At 35.4% G+C, this 21,087-nt stretch overlaps 2 protein-coding genes across 2 annotated transcripts; one reads left to right on the top strand and one right to left on the bottom strand.

Moving 5' to 3' along the window:
* Positions 1–5,298: 5,298 nt before the first annotated feature.
* Positions 5,299–10,243, top strand: tspan10 (tetraspanin 10). The gene is made up of 3 exons (XM_067371516.1): positions 5,299–5,391; positions 6,953–7,575; positions 9,913–10,243. Exons 1-3 carry the CDS (start codon positions 5,299–5,301, stop codon positions 10,241–10,243), a joined length of 1,047 nt encoding a protein of 348 aa, XP_067227617.1.
* Positions 10,244–14,241: 3,998 nt separating this feature from the next.
* pde6ga (phosphodiesterase 6G, cGMP-specific, rod, gamma, paralog a) lies at positions 14,242–14,686 on the bottom strand. Its single transcript, XM_067371506.1, has 3 exons — positions 14,550–14,686; positions 14,424–14,464; positions 14,242–14,318 (listed from the first exon to the last, which is right to left on the bottom strand). The coding sequence occupies exons 1-3, from the start codon at positions 14,684–14,686 to the stop codon at positions 14,242–14,244; spliced, it is 255 nt and encodes an 84-aa protein (XP_067227607.1).
* Between the last annotated feature and the right edge of the window lie 6,401 nt (positions 14,687–21,087).

Genomic DNA, 21,087 nt, shown 5'->3' with positions numbered 1-21,087 from the left:
TATTCAGACACCTTGGACATTTTATTCATTAATACAGTTCATTCACTGTAGTTTTAAAAATGCAAAATATGGTCAGGTCAAAGTGTCTGAATAATTTTTTGTTCCACATTTTTCATCAATTTTACTGGTAGTCCACTGTATCAAATTTTTGGGGGGTATAATATAACACAGTTTACTTTATTTTGTTATCCTCACTTACATAAATGTACTATTGTGCCCTGCACCCACTAGTAAAATATAAAAAATGTCTGAACAATTTTTGGTTTGACTGTACCTGTAAAAAAATTATGAAAATTTCTGTAAACGTTTTTTGCACTTTATTTAAATATGGATACTTTAATATTATGGTCTTTGTTTGGTAGCCATTGCTGACAGTCATTTGACAGCTTTCTTATGATTTTTTTTTTTCTTTACAGTGTATGTAGTCTATATTTAATGATGATGTTTTCTCATCTAAATTTTTTTCAGCACACAAACAACTGCAGAATGAGAAGAACAGAGTTGAGAATGAGAAGAGGCAAATACAACATGGTGAAACTTTCTTTATTAAGATATTAATTCATTATTCATTTAAAGTCTGTTTTCAGCCATACTACTTAACAGACTGTGTGTATTCATTTAATTTTGTGTATATCTTCCAGTTACGAGTTGTTTATCTAATGCATATTTATTCACTCACAGATGTACACTTTTAACACATCCTGAACACAACTAAATGATCATAACTTTTTGTTTGTCAGAGTTATAAAAATGTTATTTTCTCATCTTTTGCAGAATTTTCTTTTCAACGTGATCAACTTTTACAAAGTCTGAAGATTATTGTACCAAAAGGTGAATTATTTTGCTTTATCAAATATGAACTACTTTTCAATTGTTTTGCAAAACAATGAATGAATACACTATGCATCCATAAATATAATTCATTTTATTTTATTATAAGATATATAAACTGTGTAACGTCTTCTTGAATTTTGTTGCTCTTCAAGCGATGATTAAAATGATTGATCTCATTATTGATATGAAGAATTCTGTTATGAATCCTTTATAACTTCATACTTTCTGTTTTTAGCTCTCCCACATTTAAGAACACACAGGGGTAAGTAAAAACTGTTTGTTTTATAACATCATTATTTATTTGAATCATTTTATTTGAGTTGTTACACACACTAGCAGTGAAAGGCTACTTGCTAATAGTGATTAGCTGAGTGTTAAAACATGTTAAAATACTAATTATTAAAACATGATAAAAACAAGTAAAAATGTACCGAGATATGTTAAAACATGCTAAAAACTCTATAGTAACAGCATATCAACACCCTATGAACTGCACAGAACACCCAAACCACCTTGCAACACCATCAACCAACTAGAACACCTTAGCAATACCCTAGCAATCACCCATAATACTCTAGCAACTGGCAGCCCCCTATAGCAAGCACTCAGAACACCCTAGCAACCATCTGGCAGTGTGCTAGCAACCACCCAAAATACTCTCGCAATCACTTAATAATGTCCTAACAACAACTCAGATTACCCTACCAACCACGTGGCAATACCTTTGTAACCAGTCTGAGCACATTAGCAACTGCATAGCAACAACCTAGCAACCAGCCTGAATACACTAGCAACTGCATAGAAACAACCTAGCAACCACACAGCAACACCCTAGAAACCATGCTGAGCACCCTAGCAACTACATAGCAAAACCCTAGCAACCAACCAGAATACCCTAGCAACTGCATATCAACTGTAAAGCAAAACCATCCAGAAAACCCTAGGAACTGCATAGCAACCATGCAGAATACACAAGCAACCACATAGCAACCACCAAGAATGCCCTAACAACAGCATAGCAACATACTAGCAACCACCCAGCAACTGCATAACAACACCCAGACAAATGCCTAGCATCACCCAGATCACCCTAGCAAATTCAAGCTTTTAAAAGTAGTTCAAACTTAAAACCTTCAAACTTTATTATCTAGTTTACAATAATGCAGTATTTTTTATTTTTATCTTGTTGTAAAGTTGCTATGATTCCTATAAAAATAAATAATTGTCTTTATTTTATTTTATGTTCATCTGTAAAGCAGAATGTTCATTATTTTCTACAGTGAATGTGATTCTGGATGCTGATTCGGCTCATCCTCGTCTCATCGTGTCTGATGATGGGAAACAAGTGAAATATGGAAACAGACGGAAAGAAGATGGAAAAGACAGGTTTAGTGATTATCTTGGTGTTCTTGGGAAGGACGGATTCTCCTCAGGGAGTTTTTACTTTGAGGTTCAGGTAAAGGATCAGACTAAGTGGTATTTAGGAGTGGCCAGAGAATCCAGCAGGAAGAGTCTGAAGTTTCTGAGTCCTGAGGATGGATACTGGACTGTGGATCTGGAATATGGGGAGTATCGGGCTCGTGAGTCTTCATCTGTCTCTCTTTCTCTGACAGTGAATCCTCAGATTGTCGGGGTGTTTGTGGATTATGAGAAGCGTCTCGTCTCTTTTTATGATGTTGAGTCCATGACTCATATCTACACTTTCACTGGTCAGTCTTTCACTGGGAAACTCTATCCATTTGTTTGTTTGGGGTATTGGGAGAATAATAACTCCACACCACTGATCATCTGTGATGATTATTAATGAGATCAGTGAATGAATTTACATGATCAGGTGAAATAAAATAAATACAATAAAAAAGTGTAACAGCAATAAACATTAAATATTATTTATACTCTCAGTCAGAAATGTGGACACAAAAGAGTGTCACATGTTCACCAACACTCAGTGTTCACAGTCACATGATCACTGATCATCAGCACCTCTTCATCTCCTCTATAAGATCACACTCCTCACAGTCACATGATCACTGATCACACTGAGGTGTGTGTTCTCCTTCACGTCTCCACCTCCTCTGCAAGTCATCAGTGTTAGTCTCCATTCATCACCATCTATTCTGGGTATTGACATTGTCTAAACAATAGAAAACACTGCATTTATTGCACAGTTTGCCCTCTTTAACTTGTTCAACTGAATGTCTGAAACAAAGAGTTTGCAGAAATAAACACAACACTGAAATAAGAGCACAGTTTATCAGATGTGTGTGAAAGTTGTGTTCATTTCTATATCAACAGCTGCCTGCTGGTGTGTTTTCTTTCAGAATCATAATTAGTCCATATATTTGAATTATTAAAATAAATTGATTTAGCATCATTAAAAACTTGATCTAGCAATGGACAAGAAAAACATAATTTTCATAGTTCTATATCTGTTTCTGTTGAGGAGAGGAGTGAGTTAAACTGTTGACTGAAGACTAATTTACAGTAAAAACTTTCAAGTTTCAGGGGGTATAAGAAGCGCAGCAGCATTTAACGTCTTTAAAATTTAAACACTGAGCAAATTCCAAACGGCATTTTTTGCATCCTTAAAAGGCACTTTGGGAAGGGGACACCATTTGTACTAGGGTCTACCAATACACAAGTTGCATGATTCTTGTATTTTATTTACAGGCTCTACTCTTCAGCATATTGGTAACCCCAAAAACTCACACATAGGCTACTATAAAACCTTTTAAATTCCAAAATAACAGAACATTAAACACTAATGGATCTCCCCCTATATTATACACATGAAATAACACATAATTTTAACATTAACTCAGAAACAAAGCTTGCTGGGAACTAAAAAATCTGCTGCAACTCATTCCCTGAATATGTGTGTGTGTATATATATATATATATATATATATATATATATATATATATATATATATATGTGTGTGTGTGTGTGTGTATATACATTCAGATTTATATGGGAACGTGTATGTGCAATATATGTATGCAATAAAGGATATAACTTTGTGAATATTACATGTAATGCTGTTTTTGGCAGTATTTATATTTATATACAGTATTTATACGATTCAATATATAGCCAAACATGGTCAATGCATATATCTCAGTGTTTCCTCTGTTCTTTGTCAGGTTTTGTCCTACACGGATGCATGGTGCTGTGCTACTCATTCTGCTCATTCTGTTCCCTGGTACTGTTATGTTTATTTTATTAATCTATTTTGCATTTGGATCCAGCTCATCTTTTGTTTTTTGAGTTCACAGTGTTACATCCATATATGGATATGTATTATGTAATATATCACATTATATTTGCATTATATATAGCAAATATCCAAGCCTGAAGATGTTGATTTCAGAAGTCTGGGTTATTATTAAGAAGTATGATGGGAGGGACTGTGTTATCACTTAAGTTGTTTCGAGATATGAGAAAGTACAACCAAACCAGGAATGATCTCCATATGATCTCTCATATCAATTTATTTATTTTATTTACTTCTGAGAACAGTGTTGAGGTAAAGGTAAGAAGATTTGAGAGATAGGGTTAGATACATGGATTATAATGTATCATTCAGTGCATATTGCCTGTACATAAACAAACCTTTGTGCTATGTCATCACAGATTAAAATCTATAAATTTAAATATTTATTAAATTTATGAAGAAAAAGCTCAGCACCCAAGGCTATCGCCTGTTGCCTCAGGGGTGTACAGAGTCTTTGGGTGGATTGCTGAGGCAGATTGCCAATAACAACCATTTTAGGATTGTTTGTGATTTGAAACACTGATGTTATGCTGCATGTTGCTTTCTTTAAAAGCAGTAACTTGCTGATGCAGTAACAAGCTGTTTGCTAATTAATTAACAAGTTAAACTGATGTTTTAATGATTTAAAAAAATTGGTTTACTTTAAGTATTTTCTTGGACAATTGACATTAAATTAGTTCACAGTTTTCAAATGCTATATTAGTTTATAACCTTAAATGGCAATTGGACCTTTTATGGGAGTCGGATTCTTGCAAATGAAGTAAATAAACAAGTTTTAATTTAGTGCAACTGTGCTGCCAGCATTTTACAGCATTTGACATTTTTTAACAGTAAAAAACTGTAAAGACAACAGTAGGTGAAGCTGCTGCCAGTTAATTACTGCAAATTCACACTGCAAAGTTTTACAGTGTGTGGTTTTATAAACTTTACTGTGTCTGAGTTGTGGAGCAGTGAACAATCTTGCTAATGCATTTAGTCTTTCATGTGAGCTGCACGCTGTCTGGTTGAGCCTCCAGGGCCGGTTCAAACCCTGACCCTCTAATCCTCAGTACTGTGACTCTCACATGATGCTGGAATGCTGTGCCTTGGCCCACTCAAAATCGCTCCCTTCTCTACCCCTCAGCCGACCAGCATCCATCTCTGAGCGCTTTGGAGGACATAACGCGTCCACTCCCGGTATTTGGGAGGTATGGGGTGGTTTCCGTCTTTTGGGAGATTTTTATCTTTCTGGGAGCGGAGGAATCAATTTCGGAATGAAGAGAACAAACCTCTAATACCAAAGGTAGCGTGACTCCTTTCTATTAATTTTCTTTGAATTTTCAATTGCTATATTGTGCCTAATAAGCATTAGCACACACCACCTGCATTGTTCTAGCAGCAAATTCACTAAAAATATCCTGCAAATCAAAGAATGAAAACTTATTTCTGCTCATTGGAGTAACATAACTTCTGGTTCAACTAATGATGCGACTTTAAAGGGTTGGTTCACCCTCAAGTCGTTCCAAACCTGTAAGACATTCATTCATCTTCAGAACACAAATTAAGATTTGATAAAATCTGATGGCTCACTGAGGCCTGCATTGCCAGCAAGAACACTCCCTTTTTCAATGTCCAGAAAGCTACTAAAGACATATTTAAAACTGTTCATGTGACTACAGTGGTTCAACCTTAATGTTATGTAGTGCAGAGAATACCAAAAAACAAAATTAATGGTTTTATTCAACAGTATCTAGTGATGGGCGGTTTCAAAACACTGCTTCATGAAGCTTTAAAGCTTTACGAATCTTTTGTTTCGAATCAGTGGTTCGGAGCGTGTATCAAATGGCCAAAGTCACGCCCCCAGTGGTGAACCATTGAAATTTCGAAACACTTATGACGTAACAAAGCCTCGTTTTCTGAAATCATGTGACTTTGGCAGTTTGATACACGCTTCGAACCACTGATTCAAAACAAAAGATTAGTAAAGCTTTAAAGCTTCATGAAGCAGTGTTTTAAAATCGTCCATCACTAGATATTGTTGAAAAAAGTCGTTATTTCTTTTTTTTTTTTGGTGCACAAAATGTATTTTCGTCAATTCATAACATTAAGGTTGAACCACTGTTGTCACATGAGCTGTTTTAAATATGTTTTAGTAGCTTTCTGGGCATTGAAAGTGTTAATTATCTTGCTGTCAATGGAGGCCTCACTGAGTCATCGGATATTATCAAAAATATCTTAATTTGTGTTCCGAAGATGAACGAAGGTCTAATGGCTGTAGAACGACATGAGGGTGAGTAATTAATGAGAGAAATTTCATTTTGGGGTGAACTAACCCTTTAAAGGCAGGATTAGATTTGGATTTAGTGGCAAACTGAGTGTGGCAATAATTGTTTGATTAAACTATTTTGATATAATAATAATAACTTAATTATAAATAATAGTAGTAATAATAATAATAATTCTATATAATAATATTAACACATGCAGAAGTGTATTATATTTATTATATGCAATGTATTATAATTATTTGCAACCATTAATAATGATAATAATAATAATAACAGTTACCAATAATATATATATTATTATTATAATTGTTTGTGTGAAAATAACAATGATAATTAAGTTGCTATTATTATTATTAATGCACTGAAACTGTACATTTGGTCCAAACTGTCTAAGAATACTCAACTGACCAAGAGTGTTTGATTAAACTATAACAGTTAATAATAATAATAACTTAATAATAATTGTTATTATTATTTTTAATGCACTGAAACTGTTCAGTGAATCTGGCCAAACACTCTTAGGATATTCAACTGACCAAATTAATTTTTAATTTCTACTTTTTATATTATCATCAGGGAGATGTAAAAACATCAGAAGGTACCTCAGCTGTCTCGTATCTGGGAACGCACGACAGTTCAGGAAGTCAGACCAGCTCGAGTTTATCCAGCCATGAAAGGTCAACCAGAGCTTCATCTTGGAATGTCTTCACTTCCCGTGTTCCCAATCCATCCAGTTGGAGCGACTATATTCTGAAGTATCTCCTCATCACGAGCAACCTGCTCTTCACTGTTCTGGGTCTGGTCACACTAGTAGTAGGCCTGTGGGGCCTGATCAATAAAGAGTCCTTCGCTCAGGAGAAGATCGGCGGTATCGGCACGGACCCCATGCTGCTCTTCACATTTCTTGGTTTGGTTCTCGCCCTGCTGAGCCTGACGGGATGTGTGGGGGCGCTGCGGGAGAACATGTGCCTTCTTCGGACCTTCTCGGCCGCCGTGCTGCTCCTGGTGGTGGTGCAGGTTCTGGCGGCGGTCATAGTTTACAGCCTGCAAGGCCAGATTGTGGAGTACTTGCGCTCGGGCATGCTGGCTGCCATGGTGCGGTACCAGGATGACCTAGACCTGAGGTTCATCACTGATGAGATCCAGACGGGCCTGCAGTGCTGCGGGGCAGATACTTACAGAGACTGGGAAATCAATGTGTGAGTGCAAAATGAGTGGAAATCCAGAGAGGGACTGACCTTATTACAGTTTCCAACACTGCAGTAGTCCAAAGTTTATACAACCTAATTTGCAATAAAGAGCCTCTCCAGCATTTAATGCATTCTGGACTTTCTCCTGCTTGTTGTTCTTGAACTTACTTACACTTTTTATATAATTTTCCCATGCATGCTTTCCATTATATTTCATTTTATCATATCACAATCCTGATTTAGCAATACCAATTATGAATATTCATTATCGACAAAGTAAGGCTCTACCGAAGGGAGTATAAAGTGTATTTCTCTTTATTAATATATTTTCTCTGATCAAATTTTCTCAATTCATGCAATGTTAAAGTGTCATATGCTTTTACTTTTCTAAGGAACTTTACACTTGTTGGGTGATAAAACAGAGAAAATCCTACAAACACTGAAGGAGGGACCAGAATATCAGAAAGACTTGAGCTAGTAAACAACCACCTAGCAACCACATGGAATGATCTAAAAACCACTCAGAATCCCTTGGAAACCACATAGCAACACTCTAGCATCATGACATAAAGTTTTGCATAAACCCTTTTGACATAGACTAGTAAGTATCATAGAGTAGAAACCTAAAAATCCAATGCACTAAAATCCAATTTAGAATCCCATAGGAACCACCTATCAACACCCTAGCATCATAGCATCAATTTTTGCATCAACCTTTTTGACCTAGTCTACGCAACCACCTGGAAATGCCATAAAAACCACTCAGAATCCCTTGGCAACCACATAGCAACACTCTAGCATCATGACATAAAGTTTTGCATGGAACCTTTTGACATGGGCTAGTAAGCAATCATCTAGAATAGAAATCACCCAAAAATGCACTAAAACCCCATTTGGAAACCCTTAGTAACAACCTAGCAACACCCTAGTATCATGATATAGTGGTTTTGAAAGAACCTTTTTAACCTGTCAAGTATGCAACCACCCAGACCAACCTACAGTAGCATTCACAGAGAAATGCACTAAAACACGCTCTTAATCTCTTAGAAACCATATAACTACATCCTAGCATCATTACATTAAGTTTTGCATGAAACCTTTTGACCTGAGCTAGTAAGCAATCATCTAGCAACCACATAGAAATTCACTATATCCACTCACAATTCCTATAGCAACCATATACAGTAGCAACACCCTAGCCTAGCTTCATGACATCAAGTTTTGCATGAAACCACACAGCCATATGCTAAACACCACTAAGAACACCTTAACAACCATATACAATCCTATCGGTCTGGAAACAACATGTTTCACTCACAATTTCCAAAAAAATAAACATGTAGGTCTTCTATTTTTACATTAAAGGGATAGTTCACCCAAAAATTAACACAAACATATGCAAAGTATTGACCTATTATTTTTCTCATATTTTTTTCCCACCACCATGTCTATTTAGGGGTTCCATATGAAGAATATTTTTCAGACTATGGAAGTCAGTGGGGCGTTTGGTCAAACGTTTGGTTATCAACATTCTTCAAAATATCTTCTTTCGCGTTCAGCAGAAGAAAGAAATTCGTACACTCTAAAAAATGCTGGGTTAAAAACAACCCAAGCTGGGTTGAAAATGGACAAACCCAGCAATTGGGTTGTTTTAACCCAGCGGTTGGGTTAAATGTTTGCCCAACCTGCTGGGTAGTTTTATTTAAACCAACTATTGTTTAAAAATTGCTATATGGCTAGCTTAAAATGAACCCAAAATAATTGGGAAATTAAAAACCAGATGCAATTAGAGGCAAAAATAATAGACAAAAGGTGAATGTTTATTAATAAGCTTTAATATTGTATTAATATAAATTTAATAGTTTATTAATATACATTTATTAATAAGCAATTTAATAAATGTTTATTGTTTAATAATTATTCGTTGAACATTAATAAATGTTCATTTCCAACATACTTTGGGTTAATTTTAATTAAGCAATACAGTAATTTTTAAACAATAGTTGAGTTAAATAAAACTACCCAGCAGGTTGGGCAAACATTTAACCCTACTGCTGGGTTAAAACAACCCAATTGCTGGGTTTGTCCATTTTCAACCCAACTTGGGTTGTTTTTAACCCAGCATTTTTTAGAGTGCACAGGGTTGGAACAACTTGAGGGATGAATGATAAGTAAATGATGACAGAATTTTCTTTTTTGGGTGAACATCCCTTTAATTCTTGGTGGCACTAGTGGGGCAGAAATGACACTTCACCCTAGACCTACCTTTGAACTCAAAAAAACATCATGTCAGTTGTTGCAAATCAATTTGAGTGAGTCTCACCAGTATCCATTTCTCTGGCACAGGTATTTCAACTGTTCGGCTCCAGGGATCCAGGCTTGCGGAGTGCCCTCTTCATGCTGTGTAGATCCCCTAGAGAACGGGACGGTGTGGAACACCCAGTGTGGAGTGGGCGCCCAAAAGCTGGATGAGTTCTCCGCTCAGAGCGTGATCTTCCTGGGTGGCTGTTTGGGAAGCATCTCCCGCTGGATTGAGCACAACGGTGGAGTGATTGTCACAGTAGTCATAATTCTGCTGGGGGTGCAGATTCTCACTCTGTTCATAACGACACATCTGATACAGAAGATACGGTGGAACAGAGCTCAGCATGATGCATACTTACAATCACTGCAATAAATGGACTCAGATGTTTTCAATAACACGATATTATGCCATAGGGATTCTGAACCAGCCTAGATTTAATGAATTCATTGCATCTGGAGATGTTAAGCTGTTTATTCTGGAGACAAATAGTCTAGGAATTTTATGATAGCATGTACAATCTTAAAGGCATTAGAAGGTTCATATTGGTTTTCATTGTTTGTTTGTGAATGTTTTCATAAAATACCTATTCTCAGTTGGTAGTTGTTTAAATTACCAAATCTCATGCTCTACACACATGCGCAAACAGAGCTTCTACCCTCACAAGCTTTTTGAATATTATCACATTTTGAAATGTCTTAAAGTGCACTAAGACACTAACATCAAACAACTTAAAGTGTTAGTTCACCTAAAAATGAAAATTCTGTCATAAAATTAAATTACTCACCCACATGTCGTCCCAAACCGGCTTCTGCGTCAGCATCACACACATGCGTTGTGCTGCTCACGTGTACAGCTTCAACTAATACTGAGCCGGGTTCGTCACGTTGACTGTAGTCATTTTAACGAAGTCTTTAATACCTTACTGGACCTCAAAAGATGCAATGACGTTGCTGCCAGTGTGTATTACATGATTAAATGATCAGATTTCATCAATAATATCTTAATTTGTGTTCTGAAGATGAATGAAGGTCTTGGGGGTTTGGGACATGAGGGTGAGTAATTAATGATAGAAATTTCATTTTTGAGTGAACGAACCCTTTAATGTCAACTGTTGACAAGTGAATCGTAAATTTGAACGTGCTTTGAGTTCTTGTTTATTTTGTACAATATACAATTTTGATTTAATAAAATAATTTTACATTTATGATTCTTTAACTAAGGCTCTAATTGGTAATTTGCTCGTTAATGTTTCGAAAACAGCGCATGCACCAATAAAAACAACTCGTGTTCTAGACGTCGCTATTTCTTAAGTTATAAAGAGAACTGACTTCTTCTGAAAACTGGACATACTTTCAAATTCATATTCAAAATTCAGTAATATACAATCATTAGATTATTTCATCGGTTTTATAGAAACTTACCCGAGTATCGACACATCCAGTTTAACAGAGTAGACATTTGAATGTAACTCACGCCATCTTGAGGTTTGTTACCTACAAAGTAATGCAAATACACGTTTGTTCAACTGGACCGCGCATTAGCTGACCTGCGTTTGCATATTTAAAGTGTGTTCCTGCTGTATAGCCCCAAATACTATACTCTTGTCACATACTGAATTGCATATAGATACTGAAACATTTTAAATGCTGATTGAAGTATTCTGATAAACTCAAAAATATGAAACCACATCACCGCAGTAAAGATAGTTTGCGGTTTGATATTCAGATTTCTTTTGGCTATAAATACGCAGTGCGCTGTCATAGACATGCAAATAATACCGAATATCGCTCTCCATGATTTGTGAATTAAGGTGACGCTGTCCTTTGGGCTGAAATCAGGGTTTTTTTTCGTAGCGACTCTTAATTTTATAATGGCTATAGCTCCAAATGTTGGACACTTAGAGGAATGAAACTGGTGTCATCTTCACCAGCTTGATCTGTGAATTTTTTCACAGCAAAGCTCTTGTCCGTAAACCCCTTGGTAAGACCGCCAGTAAGGAATGTGAAATAAAAGCGTTCTTCATGTTTAACGTCTATTACCAATGAACAGGCAGACTGCTGGAATAAAATAACATTGTTTTAGGTCGAGCTCGATTTGTGAAAACTTTCACAATAGCATTTTATCTCGTGGTCGTGTTTCTCTTTGCTCTGCCCCCCGTTTTTTGAATAATATGATATATATATATATATATATATATATATATATATATATATATATATATATATATATATATATATATATATATATATATATATATATATATATATATTATATAAATGACCTTGTACAGATAATGTACATCACTATTCTCATTTTTGAAACTTTCACAGTTCAGTACGGGTCAGCTGACCCTTCCCTGGGTCATGTACATCACTATTCTGACCTGTGAAAACTTTCACAGTTCAGTGGGTCAGCTGACCCTTCCCCGGGTCATGTACATAACTTTTCTGATCTGTGAAAACTTTCACAGTTCAGTGGGTCAGCTGACCCATCCCTGGGCACTAGAATCACTTTTCTGATCTGTGAAAACTTTCACAGTTCAGTTCGGGTCAGCTGACCCTTCCCCGGGTCATGTACATAACTTTTCTGATCTGTGAAAACTTTCACAGTTCAGTGGGTCAGCTGACCCTTCCCCGGGTCATGTACATAACTTTTCTGATCTGTGAAAACTTTCACAGTTCAGTGGGTCAGCTGACCCATCCCTGGGCACTAGAATCACTTTTCTGATCTGTGAAAACTTTCACAGTTCAGTTCGGGTCAGCTGACCCTTCCCCGGGTCATGTACATAACTTTTCTGATCTGTGAAAACTTTCACAGTTCAGTACGGGTCAGCTGACCCATCCCAGGGTCACTAGCATCACTTTTCTGAACTGTGAAAGTTTTCACAGATCAGAATAGTGATGTACATGACCCTGGTATGGGTCAGCTGACCCATACTGAACTGTGAAAGTTTTCACAGATCAGAATAGCGATGTTAGTGACCCGGGGAAGGGTCAGCTGACCAAAACTCAATTGTGAAAGTTTTCACAGATCAGAATAGCGATGTTAGTGACCCTGGGATGGGTCAGCTGACCCGTACTGAACTGTGAAAGTTTTCACAGATGAGAATAGTGATGTACATTATCTGTACAAGGTCAATTATATATATATATATCATATTATACAAAAAAATGGGGGGCAGAGCAAAGAGAAACACGACCACGAGACAAAATGCTATTGTGAAAGTTTTCACAAATCGAGCTCGACCTAAAACAATGTTATTTTATTCCAGCAGTCTGCGTGTTCATTGGTAATAGACGTTAAACATGAAGAACGCTTTTATTTCACATTCCTTACTGGCGGTCTTACCAAGGGGTTTACGGACAAGAGCTTTGCTGTGAAAAAATTCACAGATCAAGCTGGTGAAGATGACACCAGTTTCATTCCTCTAAGTGTCCAACATTTGGAGCTATAGCCATTATAAAATTAAGAGTCAAACCTGATTTCGGCCCAAAGGACAGCGTCACCTTAATTCACAAATCATGGAGAGCGATATTTGGTATTATTTGCATGTCTATGACAGCGCACTGCGTATTTATAGCCAAAAGAAATCTGAATATCAAACTGCAAACTATCTTTACTGCGGTAACCACATCCTGTTTTTGGCTATGTTACAGACTGCATATTGTGCATATAATGGTTCAGTTTGTATCTGACCAGCAGTCGAGGAATAATTCAGACAGATTGTTGAAAAGTATGAAAATAATCAAGCTTTATTTGATGTCAAAAACCTTTCTGTGCTGCCGGGAATGAATCGGACCCATTCTCGTATGGTTCTCCAGCATTATAAGGCCAATAAACCGGGCCGGGCTCTCACAGAGAGCTGCTCCCAGTATTCGCGCTATGGGCAGATGCTGAGACCCCACAGCAACCAAACTCATTTTTGTACAAGACACAAATTTTGCAACTTGACAAAATGAAAACAAAAACATCCATCATTAAAAAGATCCAACTGCTGCTACATTTTGTACATTGATGTTTGCAGAGTAATGTGGAAGTTAAAGCAAGAAGTGCCACCTAAAATGCAGTTTATGTGTCAATATGGCAACACTAATATGTAAAATAATGAAGTAAAAAAGAGGAAAATGAAATTAACATTGGCGACAAGTGAAATCTAGGTTGACAGGAAGTGTTAGTTTGAAGAGGTAGATTAACTAATTCCAGTTAGTTACTTACAAATGGTGTTGTAAATTGTCCATAAATGACTAACAAAATTTCTACTGAAGACGTATTGCTAATGTGAATATTTAAATGGCATATTGAGGTGCAGGATGTTGTCAAGATCATCCACTGGTTGCTGATTCAGTGGGATGCGGGAACAGGAAGTGACCTCATATAATGCCGTACTGGGCCAGCTCGTGTAACTCCAGGTGACTGTATGCCTCCCACGGGCAGATCACGTTAAAGTCTGTGAGAGAGAATGTGATTACACATGCACATAATCTCAAAGTCTCCAATGACTTAAGTATGTAATATTTAATAATAATAATTTTTGACTCAAAATTGTACATACCAGTTCCCAACCCTTCCATTCCAGGAATTTCTTCACCAAATCTGAGAATAAAAACATTCATTTTAAGACAGATACAACATGCAGATCCACCCAAGAGCAAACTAAAGGCATTAATAGTAGTTGTACCCAATGACACCCTTTTTGGGGGGTTTGCTCTTGAACTGCCGCGTTGACCTCTGTTTGAACTTGGGCTGGCTACTGGTGCCGGGCGCCGTGGCACGTGTCGCACCCTTGCTGCTCGCTTTAGGCTTTGAGACCTCCATAACCTCGGTGGAATCCAATGGCAAGTACTGAACACTGATTGGATGATGATCGGTAAGAGATTGAGGGGATGAGACAAGAATTTTGATTACATAATTACATTTGTTTGGCATTCAAAAGTTGGCAAATAGACAAAAAAACCTTTCTGTTATTCCAATAGAAGCAATATTATTTATACAGCACTCTTCATACTCAATAAAATAACAAAAAATAAAATAAAAACATATGAATATACATATGTATGCATATATGTATGTAACTTTTTTCATTTTTAATCACTTAAATTATATATATATATATATATATATATATATATATATATATATATATATATATATATATATATATATATACACAATTGCATTTCCACTAAAGATTAATAATAATTAAAGATTCATATTCTTATAACCCAAATGGGAATTGGACACCGTCTATAAAGATTACCTATAGGTCACCATAAGGTCACCTGCTCTGATCAGATGAATAGACTGTGTATAATAATAATCATAAATCCCTGGGCTGTCAGTGTTCAGACTCGATGCATGTGATAAGGAACGAGGTTCATTTAATCCCCCTCACAATTATCAAGCCCCTCTAATCTGCTGTCCAGAGGGTTTCTCAATTAATCTCATTAGATGAAGGTCAGTGCACATAAGCAGAATTTGCTTGATGTCAGGCTCTTCCTTTCATAAGCTGAAGCACATAAGAGTTCATTGCTCATTGAATGTGCAGTAATATAGGAAATGAGTTCAAAACGTCACTTGCATCTCATTATTTTCTCTGCTGCAGTTGAAACAATGGCACTTAACATATATAGACATGTAAGACATGCTTTAAATGTCTGAATTAAAAAAAAAAACTCAAATGCTGCAGTTTTTTTTTTTTTTTTCGTCACTAAATTTTCTTAGTCATTTTTGCTCAATGTTTTTTAAATCACTGTTTTGGAAATTCTAGTGGATATGTATAAAGTAAGTTCTTTTCGAGTTCTCATAGGTGTAGTTCATAATAAATGCAGCATTTTTCAATCCTGATCCTGATCCTCCACTTTGCACATTTAAAAAAAAAAAAATCTGAATTTATCAGAATATCTTCCTTATTCAATTCATCAGCTGGTTAGGACACAGCTACATGAACTGAAATGAGTGTGTCAGATAAGAGAGACATACAAAATGTGCAGAGTGGTGGTTCCCCAGAACGAGGATCGAAAACCACTGGATTAAAGGATCTTCCACACCAGTCAAACTCAGTTTCAGGATGGCCACTTTCCAGCACAGTTTGGCTCCAACCCTGATTAAACACTCCTGAACCAGCTAATAAATGTCTTCAGGATTACTCTAAACTTCCAGGCAGGGGCCAGTTGCATAAACATAGGAAGTTAATAAGACTGTCTTAAAAAACTAGTCCAGGGATGGGCAATGTCGGTCCTGGAGTGTCACTGCCTTCTGCACAACAGTAGAACTGATTTTGACACAACTGGTTCACACCAAATATGCTAACGATAACTATATTAGCATCCACACCAACCGACAATAACATTATTTTTATTATAAGGTGTGTTCGTGTTGTCTTTCTTTAAAATCTATGCCAAAAAAAATGACATTTGTGACCCCGGACCACAAAACCAGTCATACGTCGCACAGGTATATTTGTAGCAATAGCCAACAATACATTGTATGGGTCAAAATGATTGATTTTTCTTTTATGTTAAAAATCATTAGGAAATAAGTGGATATGCACCCTCAGCTTCCAGATGTTCAAATATTTGTATCTCATCCTATACTAACAAACCATACATCAATGGAAAGATTATTTATTCAGCTTTCAGATTATGTATAAATCTCAATTTCAAAAAATTGACTGGTGACTGGTTTTGTGGTCCAGGGTCACATTTTAGGTGACTTAAATATACAAATATTTTTTGTTGTCATTATATTATATCTTAATATATCAATATATGCCAACACATATAATTCATATTAGCATAACCATTAGCTATAACTGAAACTTTCACATAACTAAAACATCACTAGTCTTTTTTTCTATTCTAGATATTGTGTTTTAAACCAGATGTACTCACCTGCTGGTTGTTTGTCGGTATGTGTTGAGGTGTTCAGTACCAAGCTCTCTGTCAAACACGTGCTCATATCAGCTCTTATATAGTCCTGAGCACCATAAGATGATTATTCCTGCACATGATGGCCCATCCACTTTCCAAAACATTGCTGCTGTCATCAGCCCTTAAAAGGTTCGATGAGGCAACATCCACAGATATGAAATTAATCCTGTTTGTTTTCCATAGTTCATGCAGTATTCAATTAGACACAGAGGGTTTGATTCATTTTAATTAGGGACTTTTATTTGTTTTTGCTTTGTTTTTGTTTATTTTTACATTTTATGTTACGTTTCAGTCTAATTTGTTGGGATGTATTTTAAGAAAAAAATGTTCTTTACATAATATATCACCAGCATACTTATTTGACTTAAAACAATTGTGAATTAGAATAATTAAATAGAACATATTAAATAGAAAATATCTGTCAAGATATGCCATGACACTTTAAAATGGATAAACAGGCATGAAGGAGTCACATCAAAATATTCACATCACCAATTTTGTTTATGCACACAGAACTGTCAGCAGCTCATGTAATCACACACATGACACGTCGTCCGGTGTGATGATCCCGATCTTCTACTTATGCAACAGTATTTTTGAATCACCTGTCCAGGCGTCCCATGTGTGCTGTGAGTCCTGGCTTCAGTTTGATCAGCAGTCTGTCAGATAATCTGCACATCTCCATCCATTCAGAGAAAAGATTAACATCTCCAACCTGAGCAAACACACACAACACTAACTCAAGTATCGGTATCATTCCCTTCTGAACTTACACAGCCAAAAATGGATGACTAAAATAGGAAATACATGTTGTAGCATATTTGTACATTTGTGGTGTACATTTAGTATGTTTATCAATCACAATGTGCCACACCACAGCCGACAATAAATTTCATGAGCTATAATGTAAAATTCAATTTAATGATACAATGATACAAAATAATTAGTGTTTATTACTTGTACTTATATAATTTTTAGCACTGTCTGCATGACATATTTTTGTTATCGGGGGTCTGTGTACCTCCGCACACCTGTCCACGTGCAGCCCCAAGAGCAGTAATTCATGCAAAAGGAGGCCCAACCAAGTATTGAGTGCGTAGAAATGAACATACTTTTCAGAAGCCTGACATTTCTGTTTAAAATATCTTTTTTTATTGATCTTATGAAGTATTCTAATTTATTGAGTGAATTGGTGGGTTCCACAAGTTGAATTACTGAAATAAATGAACTTTTCCATGACATTCTAATTTATTGAGATGCACCTGTATTTTTAGAATCTTCAGAACCTAAAAGACGCATATATCTGATTTGTTAAAATATGGACTAGGCTACAGAAGACATCAGATTCATTACAATTTGGCATTCCAAAAAAAAAAAAAATTTTTATATGTTGGTGCAAATTCTTGGGAAAATGAGATCCAGGCAGTAGATAAAGTTGATGAAAAATTATTTATTCATTACAATTAAATTAGCCTCACACGCAAACTTTAATCGATAATGAAAATACTTAATAAAACCAAAAGGTAAAATAACAACCAAAAAGAAGCAGTCAATAGTTAATAATAAAATTTAGAGTATTGTAAAATCCAGAGTATTGTATCTAATAGATGAAGATTAAAAAGAGCAATAATTAAGACATTTGCAGATAAGAGACAATAAGTAGAAGCCAAGGAGAGCAAAGGAGGGAAAAAGCTGAATTATCAATGACTCGGTCAGCTTTATAACATGAGCATATAGGGAAATTTACATGCCACTCAAATTGATGTTTTTGTTCTAAAAGAAAAGGTTAAATGATTTTACCCATTAGTCACAGACTGGTCCAGTGTCAAATATTGATATAAGAGTTGTTTTGACCCCCTTTGGGAATTTTGCAAATCTTACCCTTTTAAATGTCAGCAGGAATAATAACAGACATATTTTGATCAGATTCAAATTCAAATGGTTAATTCTGAAAAACATCACTTCTACAGTACTTGGCAGGCGTCCAATGTCTAACCGTGACCTGTCACACTGGAACACTTGAAGAACAACTGAACATAACAAGCATACTCTTAAATATAAAATAAGAATAACCATAAGGGTACAATAACAAGTAAATACTTGAAAATATGATAAGAATTAATCTATAAAGTATGAGTACATAAATATAGGAAATCAAAAGTAAAACTGATAAATCATAAGCCATAAATGATTAAAATAAATATTAATAAAAAGGCATGAATCTGAATATTGACCATTTCGGATCCACCAATGTTCAGAAATAGTAGGCCTAAACAAGCAATTGCTTCATTGTAAATATGGATAAGCAAGGAGATTTCTTTGACTTGATCCCAGGCCCAGATGGATTTAAACTATCAAGAGTTTTCTAATTAAAGTTAGCTAGCGCCACTATGTGGCAAGAATAGAAATAACACAATGTTCAGTTGAGTTTTATAAAATAGAGAATTTGATCTTTGTTGTGGATTTAACCATCATATTTAGATATTATTTAATACATGCATAATAAAAACATTTCATGCAATTTACATGCTCAAGTAAACTTAATTAAGATCATAAACTTATTTTGTCACATTGTATCTTACATTGTAAGTAGCCTATTGCCTTGAGGATATTTTTTTATGCTTTTACATGTCAGTCAGATGGCTTTTCTTCTAAATGAGAAGTTCTTAGCCAGAATCAATTGACTTAATGTTTATGATTAATTCAAAATGTTAGACCACAACAATATGGAAATGATTGCACACATTTTCAGATTAGAAGTGGTCTAAACAACAACAACAACAACAAAAATCTGTTGAAGTCTCAGGACCAAAAATTGTTCCAAATGCAATGAGTGTTGGTAATAATGGGGTTAATGTGACCCCAGCTGAAGCTAGATCCAGCTGTCTGTGTTTCCCAGCAGGTGTAGGGCTTGAAATTATTGTCATTAAATTTATGGACCATATTTTTAGAATTCTAAGAATCTAAAATATGCGTAATTTTTATGATTAACATGGTCTACAGAAGATATTAATTTCATTACAATCTGGTAATTTTTTAAAATGTTTTTACATCCTATATAACCCATATAACCAATGGCTTCGTTGTAAATACAGATCATCAGCGAGGAGTCTTCATTTACCAATTAAAATTATGTAGCTATCACCACTGTCTAGCAAGAATAGAAAAAACAATGCTGGACTTTCCCTTGATTCCCTTGTATTTTACAATCACATTTAGGTATTGTTTACAGTTTTTTACAGACGCTAGGACACATTTCTCAATACTTAGGTCACTTTTGCAAAACTCTTCACACAGTTCTCCTAACCAACTTTCATCTTGGCAAAGCATTTCATTTCACACTCAAAATGCACTACAACTACCAAAACACTTTATTCAGGTCTCAAATCAACTCATTCTTCCAGAACACTAGCAAAGGTTGACAGCCGACAAACACACTTTGTCACCCACAAAACAATGACCTAAAAAACACTAACAACATGTAGCATTATACAATGTTTTCTTGTGTAAATCAAGGACACATCTCTGTTTATAATTCACTGCAATATATGTTACTGGAATGAATCAGACATGATGCAGAATTCGTCAATATTTTATGTCATTTATTTATTTTTATAATTTTGTATAATTCCAAAATACAAGAATTTGTATACACACCATCCACTGATACAGATACAATTCAATTGTTTTTATAGCATTTAATTTTCAGATTTAAAATATATTTCATTAAAATATTACTGTAGGAATGTAACAAATTTCTGTCTTATTCAGTTTTGTATTATGTTATTGTTTTGAACATAAGTTTAACAGTTTTGAAAACAGTATGTAAGCATGTGCAAATTGGCCTGTACGTACAAAGAGTTTTGGCAGTTGTTGTGTCTGAGTCTGAGAAAAGAATTCATGAAATTTGAGAGATGTAGTCATTGAATGCATTTTGTGCCAAAGCAATGATAATTGATCCTCAGTTTAGCCCACATAGACTTCTGTTGTGCTCACTGTGTGAAGAGTTTTGCAAAAGTGACCTAAGTATTGAGAAATGTGTCCTAGCGTCTGTAAAAAACTGTAATATGCATAAAACAAAAACATTAGATCATAAACTTACATTAAGTATTGCCTCAGATATTTATTACACAAATTTAGTTTGTAATTGAATCATCTACAATATTTCTTTTGGATTCATTTATTAAATAACATTTTGTCAACTGTGACAAGATTGAAAAGGCTGTTGCATTGCAGCCTATTTTTGTATTATCATCAATTTCAGAAATCAAACTTAAAAACTTAATT

The sequence above is a fragment of the Chanodichthys erythropterus genome, chromosome 3 (assembly GCF_024489055.1).
Source record: "Chanodichthys erythropterus isolate Z2021 chromosome 3, ASM2448905v1, whole genome shotgun sequence".
NCBI classification, from domain to species: domain Eukaryota; kingdom Metazoa; phylum Chordata; class Actinopteri; order Cypriniformes; family Xenocyprididae; genus Chanodichthys; species Chanodichthys erythropterus.
This window is presented reverse-complemented; position numbering and strand designations above follow the sequence as displayed.

Excerpts from the sequence above, each read along its gene's own strand:
- tspan10 (XM_067371516.1), top strand. The coding sequence starts at position 5,299 with ATGGGGTGGTTTCCGTCTTTTGGGAGATTTTTATCTTTCTGGGAGCGG. Across the intron at positions 5,392-6,952 it reads ACAAACCTCTAATACCAAAG|GGAGATGTAAAAACATCAGA; the intron begins GTAGCGTGACTC and ends TATTATCATCAG. Across the intron at positions 7,576-9,912 it reads AGAGACTGGGAAATCAATGT|GTATTTCAACTGTTCGGCTC; the intron begins GTGAGTGCAAAA and ends TCTCTGGCACAG.
- pde6ga (XM_067371506.1), bottom strand. The coding sequence starts at position 14,686 with ATGGAGGTCTCAAAGCCTAAAGCGAGCAGCAAGGGTGCGACACGTGCC. Across the intron at positions 14,465-14,549 it reads CCCAAAAAGGGTGTCATTGG|ATTTGGTGAAGAAATTCCTG; the intron begins GTACAACTACTA and ends TTTTATTCTCAG. Across the intron at positions 14,319-14,423 it reads AATGGAAGGGTTGGGAACTG|ACTTTAACGTGATCTGCCCG; the intron begins GTATGTACAATT and ends TCTCTCTCACAG.